This window comes from Xenopus laevis, chromosome 6S, assembly GCF_017654675.1.
Source record: "Xenopus laevis strain J_2021 chromosome 6S, Xenopus_laevis_v10.1, whole genome shotgun sequence".
NCBI lineage: Eukaryota > Metazoa > Chordata > Amphibia > Anura > Pipidae > Xenopus > Xenopus laevis.
Genome location: NC_054382.1, coordinates 12,521,315 through 12,535,931, shown reverse-complemented (window position 1 = coordinate 12,535,931; position 14,617 = coordinate 12,521,315). Strand labels below are relative to the sequence as shown.

The window sequence follows — 14,617 nt, the reverse complement described above, 5'->3', positions numbered from 1 at the left end:
AACCAAATCATTGTCCAACTCCTTCGGACAAAGTCATGGTCATATAATGATGAATTTTTACTCCGACATGCAGCCAAGGTTAAAATCCTGATGTAAACGAGTTCACGATTCGCCACTGTGGGCCTAAATTGGCAGTAAACTGAGCACACGTTGCACAAAAAGTTTTTCCTTGGTAATCCGCTACCCAAGTGGCTTGACATCTGGAACTCATATGAGGTGCATCAATATCGGTGTTAGTGTTTGGTTCACTAGATACAAGTCAGCTGCATGTGTAAGCTCTCAAACAAGGGAATCCTGGACTCCAAGTGGCAGTTTTAATTTCAGAGCTACCTGGCAGTTGAACCCTTTTTTGCAATAAATTAAAGCAGACAGTATAAGTGCAAGAACCTCTCTGAATACATATGGAAATATCTATTTTTGCAAAGTTGTATTTTTCCTACAAGTCTGGTGACTTGTAATTATGGTTTCCCACACCATAGTCTGTCCCAGTCCTTGTTTTCATTGACTTGCTCACCTTTTTTTTCTCAATCCCTGACTCCCGTCTGCAACTTTATTGGCTCCCCTGGGCCCAAAGCAGTGAAAGTAAGGCTGACTGATTATTTATTGCCTTTCATATTTGTGGAATGGTACAAAATTGACTGATTCAACCATGTTTCTTGTCTGGGGGGGACCAACAACATTTTGAAATTGAAAGCAAAAAGTCAGTGGACCTCCTTCGTAATGGATAAGTAAACCTTTAAAATAATTGAATGTAAAATTGATGAGGCTGCTATTCTAAGCACTTTTGTCATTTACATTCATTATTTACAGTATTTTCTTTTTATTCCAAGATATTAAGGGATACATGTGCTGTTAATATGAGAGAATTTTGTTACAATAGCGCCACCTGCTGGTCAGTTTCCCACCAGTCTGACCACTAATTAGTCAAGGAAGTTGTCAGGAGAAAGAAAGAGGCTGCTCTGATGTTCTTCTGCTTAGGAAAGACTTGAGAAAAGTTTCTATTTTTTATTCCTAAGCAGAAGAACATCAGAGCAGCCTCTTTCTTTCTCCTGACAACTTCCTTGACTAATTAGTGGTCAGACTGGTGGGAAACTGACCAGCAGGTGGCGCTATTGTAACAAAATTCTCTCATATTAACAGCACATGTATCCCTTAATATCTTGGAATAAAAAATAAATAAGAATGAAAGTTACAAAAGTGCTTAGTATAGCCCCCTCATCAATTTTACATTCACCTATTTTAAAGGTTTACTTATCCTTTAAGGGCTCAAAATGTTGCAGTGTTATATTTATTCCCTGTTGTTAATTCAACTTTTTCTCTGCCAGTTTTCTTCTATTAACTATTTGTAAATAAATCTTAAATATAATCTCTAAGCTCTTATTTTACTCACACAAAAAGTAAAGGGTTTGATGGAGCTTAATTGCACCTTATAAACATTTCACGAGACGAGGCGCCAGGAGTTGTTTAATTATGTCTTTGGGCAGAGAACACAAACGCTGGGGAGTGAGAAGTGGGCTAATCCTGGAATTATAATTCTGCTAACAGAATCGATTGTCTGGTTCTTACAAGTGACTGAAGGGAATGTGAGGATTCCATTCTAATGAGAGAATGACTAACAATAAGGAATCACCTTTATGATTTGACACAAAATGTTGTTCTCCTCCAGGGACGCCTTTCATTGTGGTGGGGCCCGGGGCAAGGCAACTGTTATGGGACACCCCTCAAATGGTGGCTATGTTGATGTTTTATATCATTTTTAATTCTGTACTAATTGCCCTGGACCAATGAAGTGAGGTTAGAAGAGCAGGGGACAGAAGGTAGACTTGGATACCAGATGGCACCAGAAATACTTTAGGTGATGGTTGCTCTATCTCAGGACCTCTGTCTGTATCTGTTCAAAGTTTTGCTTCAACAGCAGCTCAAGGACCAGAGAGGTTGGATAGTCCTACTGTATATAAATAGACATTCTATCAGAATCAGAATTAAGAGAAGATCTCTATAAATATGCTCTATATACAATGGAAAATAAATGCTAAATGGATCATGCTAACTCAATCAATGCTGGATTTATTGTCTATGCTCATGTAGATCCTACCTCCAGGGGGTGCTGCGCACTGCAAGGTGAAGGCTGCTGTAGGGTGGAGCAGAAAGAACCATTGGCCTTGGCATCCAGTATCAAAGTTGTACAGATATGGGATCTATTATTGGGAAACCCCTTACTATTGGGAAGCCCGTTATCCAGAAAGCTCCGAATTATGGAAAGGCCGTCTCCCATTATAATGAAATATTCCAAATTTTAAAAAACAATTTCCTTTTTCTCCTTAATAATAAAACAGTAGTTTGAACTTGATCCCAACTAAGATATAATTAATCCTAATTGGAGGCCAAACCAGCCTATTGGGTTTATTTAGGGGCATATTTATCAAGGGTCGAATTTAGAGTTTATGGGAGTTTATAAAAACTCCCATAAACTCGAATTTCGGAAAAAAAACAACCAATTGAAATTTATTTAAAACTTGAATCGAATTTGAATCGATTTCGATCAAATTAGATTCGTTTTTTTTTTTTAAAAAATAGGATTTTCAAAACGACTCAACCAAATTGATTATAGAAGGTCCCCCATAGGCTAAAACATCAATATATTGGAAGTACTTACATGTAGGTGGTCTTATAGTTACCCTCTTGGTGGCTACCCGTCGACTGGACTCTGTTCCAGCCAGAAGCTGCTGTGTCCCATTAGAAAGCGAAGTGACAGGAGCCTTTTACAACCACGGGTGAAAATCAGTGAAAAAACTTTATTACCAAGTAATCATTAAAAACATGAATAGGTATCATCCCAGAGACCTTTAATTAAACCATGCTGTGTCTAGTCACCTCTGATGAAGTGCCAAAGTGAGGCATGAAACGCATCAGGTGACTAGACACAGCATAGTTTAGTTAAAGGTCTGAAAGTATGAAGATCCAAATTTTGGAAAGATACGTTATCCGGAAAACCCCAGGTTTCGAGCATTCTGGATAACAGGTCCCATGTCTGTATCAATAACAAGAAGTCAAAGGTTATATTATATTATATTGTGAGTAACTTTTTACATCTATAGGGCTGCCAGGGGATGCTGGGGGTTGAATTGAGTTGGATTTTGTCTTTTTGTTCCTCCTTCATATGGATCATAAGATTCCCAAAGCTTTCATATTCTGGCCTATTTATACAGTAGCTCCTATAACATGTATTTTTCATGGAAGAATAATCTGTTTAAATAATAATAAGTATAATAATAATTGGAATGGACTACCATCTTAACATATAAGTATAATAATAATAATAATAATAATAATAATAATATAAAAGTATAATAATAATAGTAATAATAATAAGTATAATAATAATTGTATAATAAAAGTATAATAATAATAATAATTATAATAATAATAATACAATAAGTATAATAATAATTGCATAATAAAAGTATAATAATAAGTATAATAATAATTGGAATGGACTACCTGCTTAACATATCTTTGTTGCCATTCACAGCCGGATTTCTACATTATAGTAAAGGCAATCTACACATTTGGACACAGCGTTTCCCTGATTGCTCTGACTGTAGGAAGCACCATTCTCTGCCTGTTCAGGTAAGATTCCATAAAACCTTTCATTGTATTGGAGAGAAGACTATAAAAGCTCCTAATTTACCAAGATGAAGACAGAAATCCCCACTCGCCGTGGAAATTATATATTCTACAGACAGAACTAACTGCACTAGATATGAATTTAAAGGAGAACTAAAGCTTAAAGAGATACTGACACCAGAAACTATACCTTCTTTACATCTATCGTAATATTGGCCTTCCATGCTACTTATAATTTAGCCATAAAGAATTTGGCCAATATTTTTATTGACTATCTGATTCCCTGTGTTTGTCTATGAGGGGGCTGCCATACTTGTGCAGCAGGAGTCCGCGAGCATTAGAAACTCTAACTGACCGGCTGAGATGGGACAGTCAGGTTGGCAAAACAGTCAGGTTTAGAAACTTCAAGTGACAATTACTTACAAAAAGAAGCCTCTCTGCAAAAAATGATCAGCATGACCTATAGGTAACTTTTAATGTACATTCATATTTTAAAAAGTAGTTTTTTAGTGTCAGTATCACTTTAAAGGAATGTTAACCTTTAAAACACATGGATGTATAACTACTTTGATCGTTCTTCTTGTTACTTTTGCAGTGTTAATTAATAATGTATTTTCATAGCATTCGAGATATTACAGTTTTAAAACTACTAATGTAATGAATTTGAAGCAATAGCGCCACCTGCTGTTCATTTCGGTTGACTTACTACAGTCACATGCAAATTTTGTGAAAAAAGGAAAGTTTTATAATGTTTAGCATTGACCAGAGAAATTCAGATGACTCACTAACTAACAAAGAAGTAGCCAGAAATGTTGTACATGATGTTTTGTGCTTCTGTACCAGCCCAAGGCAACCACAGCCCTTTAGCAGTAAAGATCTGTGTCTCCCAAAGATGCCCCAGTAGCTCCCCATCTTCTTTTCTGCTGATTCACTGCACATGCTCTGTGCTGCTGTCACTTACTGAGCTTAGGGACCCACTCACAATATACAGTACACATAGAATAGAAATGTCACAATATAAGGCTGATTAGTAATTAATACACATAATTACTACATGGCAGCACAGAAACCAGTGCAATTAGCATCAGAATTTAATAATCAGCAAACCTGTAGCATCAGCTTATATTACAGACCAACCTCATTTTCTGCTGGATAATTAGTGACGAGCCCTAAGCTTAGCTTCTTAACAGCTGCTCAGAGCCCACTGAGCATGTGCAGTGCCACTGACACTCAAAAGATGGCCTAACAACATCCGAGATGAAGAACACCTTTGGAGCAACTTTGGATGCCTTGATCATGACTGATATTGGACCATTCACTTCCTAGTCAAAACAAATTTAAGGCTTTAGTTCTCCTTTAAAGAGCACGTGGTTAGATAACTGTAACATATTGTATCATTGCTACTATTTTTCTAAATCCTTAACTGAAATGTGAAAGTTTACTTTTTGAATATCTTTTTTTTTTTTTTTTTTTTAAGGAAACTTCACTGTACACGGAATTACATTCATCTGAATCTGTTCATCTCTTTCATTTTGAAAGCCATCTCTGTCTTAGTGAAGGACGACTTCCTCTTCTCCAACCCAAATTCATGTTCGGAATCCTTGGTAACTAAACTTAAAGGGCCACTAACTGCTCTTTCTACATTATTTAACCTTCATTTCTACTTAATGGAAATATTAAGACATAAATAAACTGATATAGGTAGGAGATCTGCTATCCGGGAACCCTTTATCCATAATGCTCCAAGTAATGGGAAGGCCATCTCCCTTAGACTCCATTAAAAGCAAATACTTCTATTTTTTCAATAATGATTTTCTCTGTAATAATAAAACAGTAGCTTGTACTTGATCCCAACTAAGATATAATTAATCCTTATTGGAGGCAAAACCAGCCTATTGGGTTTATTCAGAGGTCCATTCATCAAAGTCCGAATTTATCTCATTATTTTTTGAAAAATACTCCAAATCGCATGTGTTTTCTACTTTATTTATCAATACAATACATTTTCCCAGAAAGATTTTCTATGCGGGGAAAAAAATTTTGAACATTCTTTTTGGGATTTTCTACCTGAAAATGTAGTTTTTCTTCTGATTTTTGCCCAAAAACCACAAAATCTTTGGATTATCAACAAAAACCAAGCGCAGATCACTTGACTTATATGCAACCTCGGCAGTTCTGAGATACCGAATTTTCGGATTCAGACTTTTCCATCCTCGGGGTAAATCCTGAAATATTTGTGGGGTTTTTTCCCACTGAAAATTCAGATTTTACAGTAAAAAAAACGTGATTTTTTTCAGGTTTTTCACATTTGGAGTTTAATAAATACATTTTTTTTAGTTTATTTTAGTAGAATTAACATATGGAGATCCAAATTATGGAAAGATCTCTTCTCCAGAAAACGTTAGGTCCCAAGCAGGTCCCATACCTGTAATTTTGATATAGAAATCTTATTTTTTCCTACTATAATTTTAACTTCCTATCCTTCTCAATATCATTTATTGTTTATAAATAAGAATATTACTAAATACAGTATTTAAGAGAACCCATACCCAGCCATATAACAATATAAAATTGCTGAGACTGCTCTTTGGAACACGTTTGCAATAAATATTTTTTTTAAATAAAGGGCAGACAGAAAAGCAAATGTGGATTAGTTGATGCAAGAAGTGTCTCCTGATGCTTTGCTGCTCCATTCTATTGCTCATGGTGATAGAATGGATAGAAATTAGGAGCAGCGGGAGATGCTTCCTGCATCAGTAAATTAAACTTATGTTTTTCTGTCTTGCTCCACAGCAGAGGGTACTCCTACACTTAAGTGTTTAGGAATGGGGGAATTATTTTGCCTTGTTTCGCCGCGGAAATGACGCCCATAGACTTGTATGGCGTAGTGCGTAAAAAATAAAAAAAAAGACGCACGTCAAAAAAATTTCACCGCGTGTCAAAATATTTTGGTCGCCCCCAGACTTTAATGGGTGTCAGCAACATTTCGCCGGAGGCAAATTTTTGGCGAAATGAAACGGATCAAATTCGCCCATCCCTAGACTGATATAATAACCAATATCTTGAAATCTAAGAAAAAGTAAAGAGCAAAATTGCTGAAAAGAGCACTCTGAGCAATTTTAAATCTCATAATCATTCACAGAGCTTAGTTGGGTTTTACCTTTTTTTTATTTCAGATTGGCTGCAAAATGATATTGGTATTCCTGCAGTACTGTGTCATGGCAAATTTCTATTGGCTATTGGTTGAAGGTCTTTATCTTCAGACACTTCTCGTGATGATATTCTCTCCAAACAGGCATTTCACAGTGTATCTGCTGATTGGATGGGGTGAGTAATCATTAGACTTTAAATAACGAAGATTGTTAAATAATGAAGAAACTTACAGATATATTTTCATTAACCTAAATATATGTACAGAAGTAGGTAAGGTACGACCCTTCATAGGATCCTGTCTAGGAGAACCAGAAACAAAAGCATTAGCCAAGGAACACTTTTAGTGGTGGCAAGGTCTAAAGAGGTCAAAATAGATTCAGGAGTCCCTTGAAATGTTTATGATTCTGGTGGGTACTGGGAACTGTACTTAAAGGAGAACTAAACCCTAAAAATGAATATGACTAAAAATGCCATATTTTATATAGTGAACTTATTGTACGAGGCTAAAGTTTCAGCTTGTCAATAGCAGCAATGATCCAGGACTTCAAACTTGTCACAGGGGGTCACCATCTTGGAAAGTGTCTGTGACACTCACATGCTCAGTGGGCTCTGATTGGCTGTTGAGAAGCTAAGCTTAGGGCTCGTCACTAATTATCCAGCAGAAAATGAGCTTCCCTGGCTGTAATATAAGCTGATGCTACAGGTTTGCTGATTATTAAATTCTGATGCTAATTGCACTGGTTTCTGTGCTGCCATGTAGTAATTATCTGTATTAATTACTAATCAGCCTTATATTGTGACATTTCTATTCTATGTGTACTGTATATTGTGAGTGGGTCCCTAAGCTCAGTAAGTGACAGCAGCACAGAGCATGTGCAGTGAATCAGCAGAAAAGAAGACGGGGAGCTACTGGGGCATCTTTGGAGACACAGATCTTTACTGCTAAAGGGCTGAGGTTGCCTTGGGCTGGTACAAAAGTCCAAAACATAATGTAACGACCTACTTCTTTAGTTGAGCTTTAGGGCCACTATAATGTCTTGTTGTTGCCATCTTCTCCTGATAGATCTGCCATGCCTCAATGTTCTTCATTTTTGCAGCACCAGTATGTGTGGGATCTGGGACATTCCAAACCTAAAAACAGCTTTGTGTGTGTGACTTTGAGCAACAATACATTGTCAAGCAAATAATAGAATCCTGAACCATGTCTAGGGGCCCCAGTATTTTCTCAGTACCAGCGGCAAACATATATGCAAAGCAGTTTCCGCTCTGGCCCCTAAGTCCCACTCCATTCACCCAACACTAGGGGGCCGATTCACTAAGCTCGAGTGAAGAATTCGAATGAAAAAAATTAGAATTTCGAAGTATTTTTTGGGTACTTCGACCATCGAATTGGTTAAATTCGTTCGAATACGAACGAAATCGAACGAATCGAACGAAAAATCGTTCGACTATTCGACCATTCGATAGTCGAAGTACTTTCCCTTTAAAAAAAACTTCGACCCCCTACTTCGGCAGATAAAACCTACCGAAGTCAATGTTAGCCTATGGGGAAGGTCCCCATAGGCTTGCTAACCTTTTTTTGATCGAAGGATTTTCCTTCGATCGTTGGATTAAAATCCTTCGAATCGTTCGATTCGAAGGATTTAATCGTTCGATCGGACGAAAAATCGTTCGATCGATCGAACGAACGTTTAGCGCTAAATCCTTCGACTTCGATATTCGAAGTCGAAGGATTTCAATTCGAGGGTCGAATTTCGAAGTATTTTTAACTTCGAAATTCGACCCTTAATGAATCTGCCCCATTGTCTTTTTTTTTATCTTTAGGCTTTAGGCAACTGTGTTGGGTGAATGGAATGGGGCTTGGGGAGCGGAGCCATAAAGGACAGGAGAAGTGGTGGGTCAATGACCAGGGTCTTCCCATCAGCAAATCAGCCCCTGCTCTGTATATATAATACAGATATGGTTCAGGAATATGTTCTTTTTTTTTTTTTAATGTTATTTTATTAATGAAAATGCAGTACAGTAAACATGAATATTCATAGAAATCCATAACAGGATGATGGAGGTAAACAAAAGTTAATTAACAAAAAGTATAATCAAAACAAAAACTGAAATATTTCATAGAGAATATAGAAATGAGTTTCACTTGCTTGAAGAAGACTCATGGCCTTATTAGGTAGAGTCATGTATTGGATAGGAACTTTTAAAAATGGCTTGTATTTTAGTCCTTTCTGTGCAATTTAGATTATATAGAAATGTTGTCCATTTAGACATGAATTTGGAACTTTTTTTTTTTTACAGGAATACGTTCTTGCTAAAAAGCATGGCCAAAAAAAGTGGCTAAAAAAAATGTATGGCTAAAAAAGTATATTCTCTTTATTATAACAGGCATCCCTACCATATTCATTATTGTTTGGATTATCTCAAGGATTTATTTAGACGACACAGAGTAAGTGGAAATGCATGGAATCAAGTAGATACACTGAGCTTTACTTCTTTTTTTTTTGCAACTTATATTTCTGTTGCTCTTCTAGATGCTGGGATACTAATGATCACAGTGTTCCATGGTGGATTATACGTATTCCCATCATCATATCCATCACTGTGAGTAAATGCCATTGTTGTTCTTCAGAGTCCAACAAATACAGTTTGGTTGCATTCTGTTATTGCTTTATGAGCATGGTATTTTGGCCATTTGTAGCATGGATGTCACAGGTTTCATATGTTCAAAAGGAAACGGTAAGGGCAATGTAATACAGAATGGGTTTGCTCAAACAGAAATTGAGGAACTTGATTGGTCTTGAGCCTTGATCTCAACCCAACTGAGCACCTGTGAGATGTATTCATGGGCACTGTGCAAATGAGGCCTCCTCAGGCGACTCCTACATCAGAAATGGCCTTGGTTGTATTGGAATGCCAACATCTAGCAAGGCTGATTGTTCAGCATCACATCCCAACCTCAATAATGGTCTTGCGGCTGAATGGAAGAAAATCCCGCCAACAATGGTCCAACATCTCAAGGAAAGTCTTCCCAGAAGAGTAGAAGCTGTAATTGCGGCAAACAGAGAACCAAAGTCATATTAAAGGACAAGGAAAGTCCTGAACCCTTACCATTGCCAAACAGTAGTGCACCCCAGCCCCATGCCAATCCCTTTATTTTTGTTCCTCAAAATCCAATACTTTTTAATAGATAAGCCTGAAGAAAATTAATCTCTCTTTGATGTTTTGGCTGCCATATTGGTCCACCAACAGCATCTATGCACATAATATCCCTGCCCACTGACCTTGCCATTAATACTTGCCTCATTGTAGGAGCTCAACATTTTTATGCGCATGCACAGACTTCGGAATGGATGCTCAGCACATGCACTTTGGTCTTAGTCTATTTCAGAAGGACTTGCTTTAGCTGGATTAAAAGTCAGTATAGCCTTCAAAGATAGACTGGTATTGTGCCACAGTGTGCTCATATATATGTAACCCCTTTTTGGCCACCCCCTGTGCCAAGGTTATACATTATTACCTTATACCAGGTTGTGAGTGAAAGGTACTGTGAATTAAATCTCATGGCTCAAACACTGTATAACAAATAAACTTTTCTATAAGTAGAAAGTGCAGATAAAATATGCATTCACATAACAATGACCCACTACCCTGGGAAACCTGTTGCAGTCCAATCCTGGCAGCTCTTTGTCAGCCAAAGTCCCACACTCCACTCCTGGTGGATAAAGAGTCTCAGTCCCTTTTCCCCTAAGAGCATTTACTTTCCCCAGGTAGCGCTACCTGCCCAAATACCTCTCCAGCTGGACAGAGGAAGTTGCTCCCACATGGCAGGTACATGAACAACAGCTGTATCTGTACAGGGACACATGCTGGATCCTTTCTTTCTCTACCCTCCCTTGGGCACAACTCAGCCTGGGGATTCACACAGATGGGTAGGCCCATGCAGAGCTGGAACAGGTATCTACAGCGATGAAATCAATTCAGCAAAACACACACAGCTTGCTTTATCTTCATGACATAGCTCCCAACACTCTTCATAGTGCAAGTACACATAAAGTACATCCAAGCTCTAAACCTGCCTGGTTGAGCTTACCAGGCTTTTGAGTACTCTACCCAAGGGCCGGCAGGGCTATCGGGCTCCTTTTAGCCTCTATATCTTGCAGCACATTGTTAATCACTCTGTCTTCAGTAAAACTGGGGGCAGCTGGAAACTGACAATATGTCTAGCCCCATGTCAGATTTCAAAATGAAATACAAAAAAATCTGTTTGCTCTTTTGACAAATGGATTTCAGTGCAGAATTCTGCTGGAGCAGCACTATTAACTGATGTGTTTTGAAAAAAACATGTTTCCCATGACAGTATCCCTTTAAGAACACTAGAAAATCATGTAAACTTTAAATAAAGCCAATAGGCTGGTTTTGCTTCTAATAAGGATTAATTATATCTTAGATGGGATCAAGGAGAAGCTACTGTTTTATTATTACAGAGAAAAGGGAAATTCCTATAAAATATTTGTATTATTTGGATAAAATGGAGTCTTTGGGAGACAGGCTATCCATAATTCGGAGCATTATGGATAGTGGGTTTCAAGATAACGGATCCCATACCTGTACCAGGTGGAATATAATGCACAATGCAAGCAATTTTGTTGCGTACAAATAATTTTTTTCCACCAGTGAAAAATAAATTGTAGGCTGGAGTAGCCAGCAGCTGGGCGCAGAATGATTTTTATACTAAAATGTCTGTTTTATTGATATATGGACCTGAAAACAAATATAGGTGAAGTTGCTCAGAAAATTCTTCTAATTTTTAAACATACTGTTTATTTAGAGGAATTGGCTAAAATTAGCAGAACATGAATCATGTGAGGAAAGTAATGTCTTGTTATAGGGATGCCTGTTTAGAAAATTAATTTAGTGAGCAGAGAAGAGACAGTTTACATTTCTCTGGCTAGTTGTAAGCAGAGCAGCATCACAACCAACTCATCTCACCAACTAAATTTTCTGCCACTCATGTTTGGTTTGAAAATGTTATAAAAATAGCATTTGCCATAAATTCAAGTATTTACATGGCTAAATAGTACTCTCATAGTCTTTTCCTTGTACTTCACAAACAGACCAGCCTTTAGTTTGCTGTGTCTTGATTTTGCATGATTTCTGGTTGTAAATGTTCCCTGTTAAAACTCCAGTTTCAGTGACTAACGGTTAAACCCATTCTGATTTGCAGCTAAATTTCTGCCTTTTCATTAACATCATTCGGATTCTGATACAGAAGCTGCGATCGCCTGATGTCGGGGGCAACGACCAATCACAATTCAAGTAAGTGCACGTGTAAAAAACCTTTAAAGATGATTTACACCCAATAGGATTATTTTTACTCTGATAAGGATCTATTCAAATGGGCATCACTTACCCCTTCTAAAAAGCAAATTCTCTGTAAGGCTACAAATGTATTTTTATTGTTACTTTTTATTACTCATCTTTCTATTCAGGCCTTTCCTAATCATAACCCAGTCCCTTATTCAAATCAATGCATGGTTGCTAGGGAAATTCAAACCCTAGCTACCAATTGCAAATTGAAGAGCGGCTGAATAAAAAGCTAAATAACTCAAAAACCTTAGATAATAAAACTTATTGCAAATTATCTCAGAATATCACGCTCTACATCATACTAAAAGTTATCTCAAAGGTGAACAACCCCTTTAGTGCGAATAAATGTTCTCATTGCAAACAAATTTGTGAATATTTTGTGAATATTTTGCCCCTCACACAACAGTTTAAATATTCTGCAATATACAGGTATGGGATCCCTTATTCGGAGACCCATTATCCAGAAAGATCCAAAATATAGAAAGACCATAACCCACGGACATTTTATTTGAATTTTCAAAATTTTTAATTTTTTTTCTGTAGTAATAAGACAGTAAATTGCAATTGATCCCTAAGTTATAATTAATCCTTACTGAAAGCAAAACCAGCCTATTGGGTTTATTTAATGTTTACATGAAATTCTTTTAGACTTAGGGCTATTTCGGGAGATAAGTCGCCCAGCGCCAAATTGCTTCTTCTTCGGGCGACTAATCTCCCCGAACTGCCTTCCCGCCAGCTAGAATGTAAATCGCCATCGGGATGGCAGTCGGATCGCTTCGGCTTTGTGAAGTTTCCTCGTGAGGCAACTTTGGGCGACTTCGGAAAATGAAGGGCATTGGGGTATATTTATCAAAGAGTGAAGTTAATAGTGAAGTTCCGCCACTAGAGTGAAATTCCGCCACTCTCCATTCATTTCTATGGGATTTTTATAGGCATATTTATCAAAGGCTGAACTTTCACTTCACCCATTGATAAATACGCCTTTCAAAATCCCATAGAAATGAATTGAGAGCTGCGGAATTTCACTCTAGTGGCGGAACTTCACTCTTTGATAAATTTACCCCTTTGAGTGCCATCCCGCCAGCAATTTAGATTCTAGCCGGCGGGAAGGCAGTTCAGGGAGATTAGTCGCCCGCAGAAGAAGCGATTTGTCAGTGGGCGACTAATCTTCCGAAATAGCAGCGCGTGCCCTTACCCTTAAGGTATTAAAATCCAAATTACGGTAAGATCTGAGCATTCTGGATAACAGGTCCCATACCTGTTTATATAAAACATTCTTACCTTTTATAAAGTGATATAAATTTTAAGCTGCATTTTTACACAATTAAGTTTTGGCAGATTTTAAGAAAGTGCAGTATTTATAAATTGGGTGATATGATGGGAGAAGTGGAGTCCTCTGAGCTTATTGACTCGATCTCAAGTTTGCTCCAAAATGTGTTTCTATTCAATTGTAATGCAATATGCCTACATTTTAATTCTTTCAACTAGGAACATAAAATGCGTAATTTACTCATTTGTTTTCCTGGAAATCTTTGCATTTTTATATTCCAGGAGACTTACTAAATCGACACTTCTGCTCATACCACTATTTGGGGTTCACTACATGGTCTTCACAGTTTTCCATATGCCAAGTTTCAGTGAATGTCAGATTTGGTTTGAATTGTGTGTTGGATCCTTTCAGGTAACCAGATGATTTCAATACTTGCATGATATTGTCTGTCTCATTGCACAAAGAAGGGTCTTCTAATTGAATGTTCTTCTTTTGCAGGGACTGGTCGTGGTCATTTTATACTGTTTCTTGAACACAGAAGTAAGTCATTTAAAAATTTAAAAATGTCATGACAATTAGAAAAGTATTTTCCAGATATAATAGGAGAATCCGAGGTTGCAGCGCAGTAACACACGTGGCTGTAGACAAGACAAATTTAGTGCCAAGTTCTAAACCATGTCTTATTCCAAATACTCAACCACTGATTGCAGATTTGCCCTGGTTCTTAAATACACAAAATAAACCTAATTTAATTTTTACTCAAAAAATGCTCATCATATTACCAGTAAGAACTTGAGCTCATGTTTCATTTGCTGTTTTAATGCCAGGATTGTTTCACTTGCATGGAAGAACAACTGAATAAGTAAGGCTTATAAATACAATTCCTAGTCAAAATAAATATTATTACAATAGAAGTAAAACTGACATTTTTAAACTTATAACAAATTTGGATATTTGACACATCTAATACTTTCACATGCAGCATGTGCTTTCTGCTCTGATCCACAGTCTTGGAGTAATGATAAATAGAAGAGTGCTGCTATGTTGTAGAAGTGAGAGCTGGAAAGTGCTGTTAGAACTGACAGCTAGGAAAGTGCTGCTAGAACTGACAGCTAGGAAAGTGCTGCTAGAACTGACAGCTAGGAAAGTGCTGCTAGGTCTGACAGCTAGAAAAATGCTGCTAGAACTGACAGCTAG

General features: G+C 37.3%; 1 protein-coding gene across 1 annotated transcript in view; it reads left to right on the top strand.

Moving 5' to 3' along the window:
- The window catches only part of vipr2.S (vasoactive intestinal peptide receptor 2 S homeolog), a 54,904-nt gene that overhangs the window by 38,409 nt on the left and 1,878 nt on the right, over window positions 1–14,617 (top strand). The window contains exons 5-12 of the mRNA XM_041567360.1: window positions 3,533–3,630; window positions 5,105–5,231; window positions 6,804–6,954; window positions 9,169–9,229; window positions 9,315–9,384; window positions 12,008–12,099; window positions 13,702–13,831; window positions 13,919–13,960. Of these exons, the coding sequence (XP_041423294.1) occupies window positions 3,533–3,630; window positions 5,105–5,231; window positions 6,804–6,954; window positions 9,169–9,229; window positions 9,315–9,384; window positions 12,008–12,099; window positions 13,702–13,831; window positions 13,919–13,960 (771 nt within the window). The remainder of the gene's footprint in view (window positions 1–3,532; window positions 3,631–5,104; window positions 5,232–6,803; window positions 6,955–9,168; window positions 9,230–9,314; window positions 9,385–12,007; window positions 12,100–13,701; window positions 13,832–13,918; window positions 13,961–14,617) is intronic.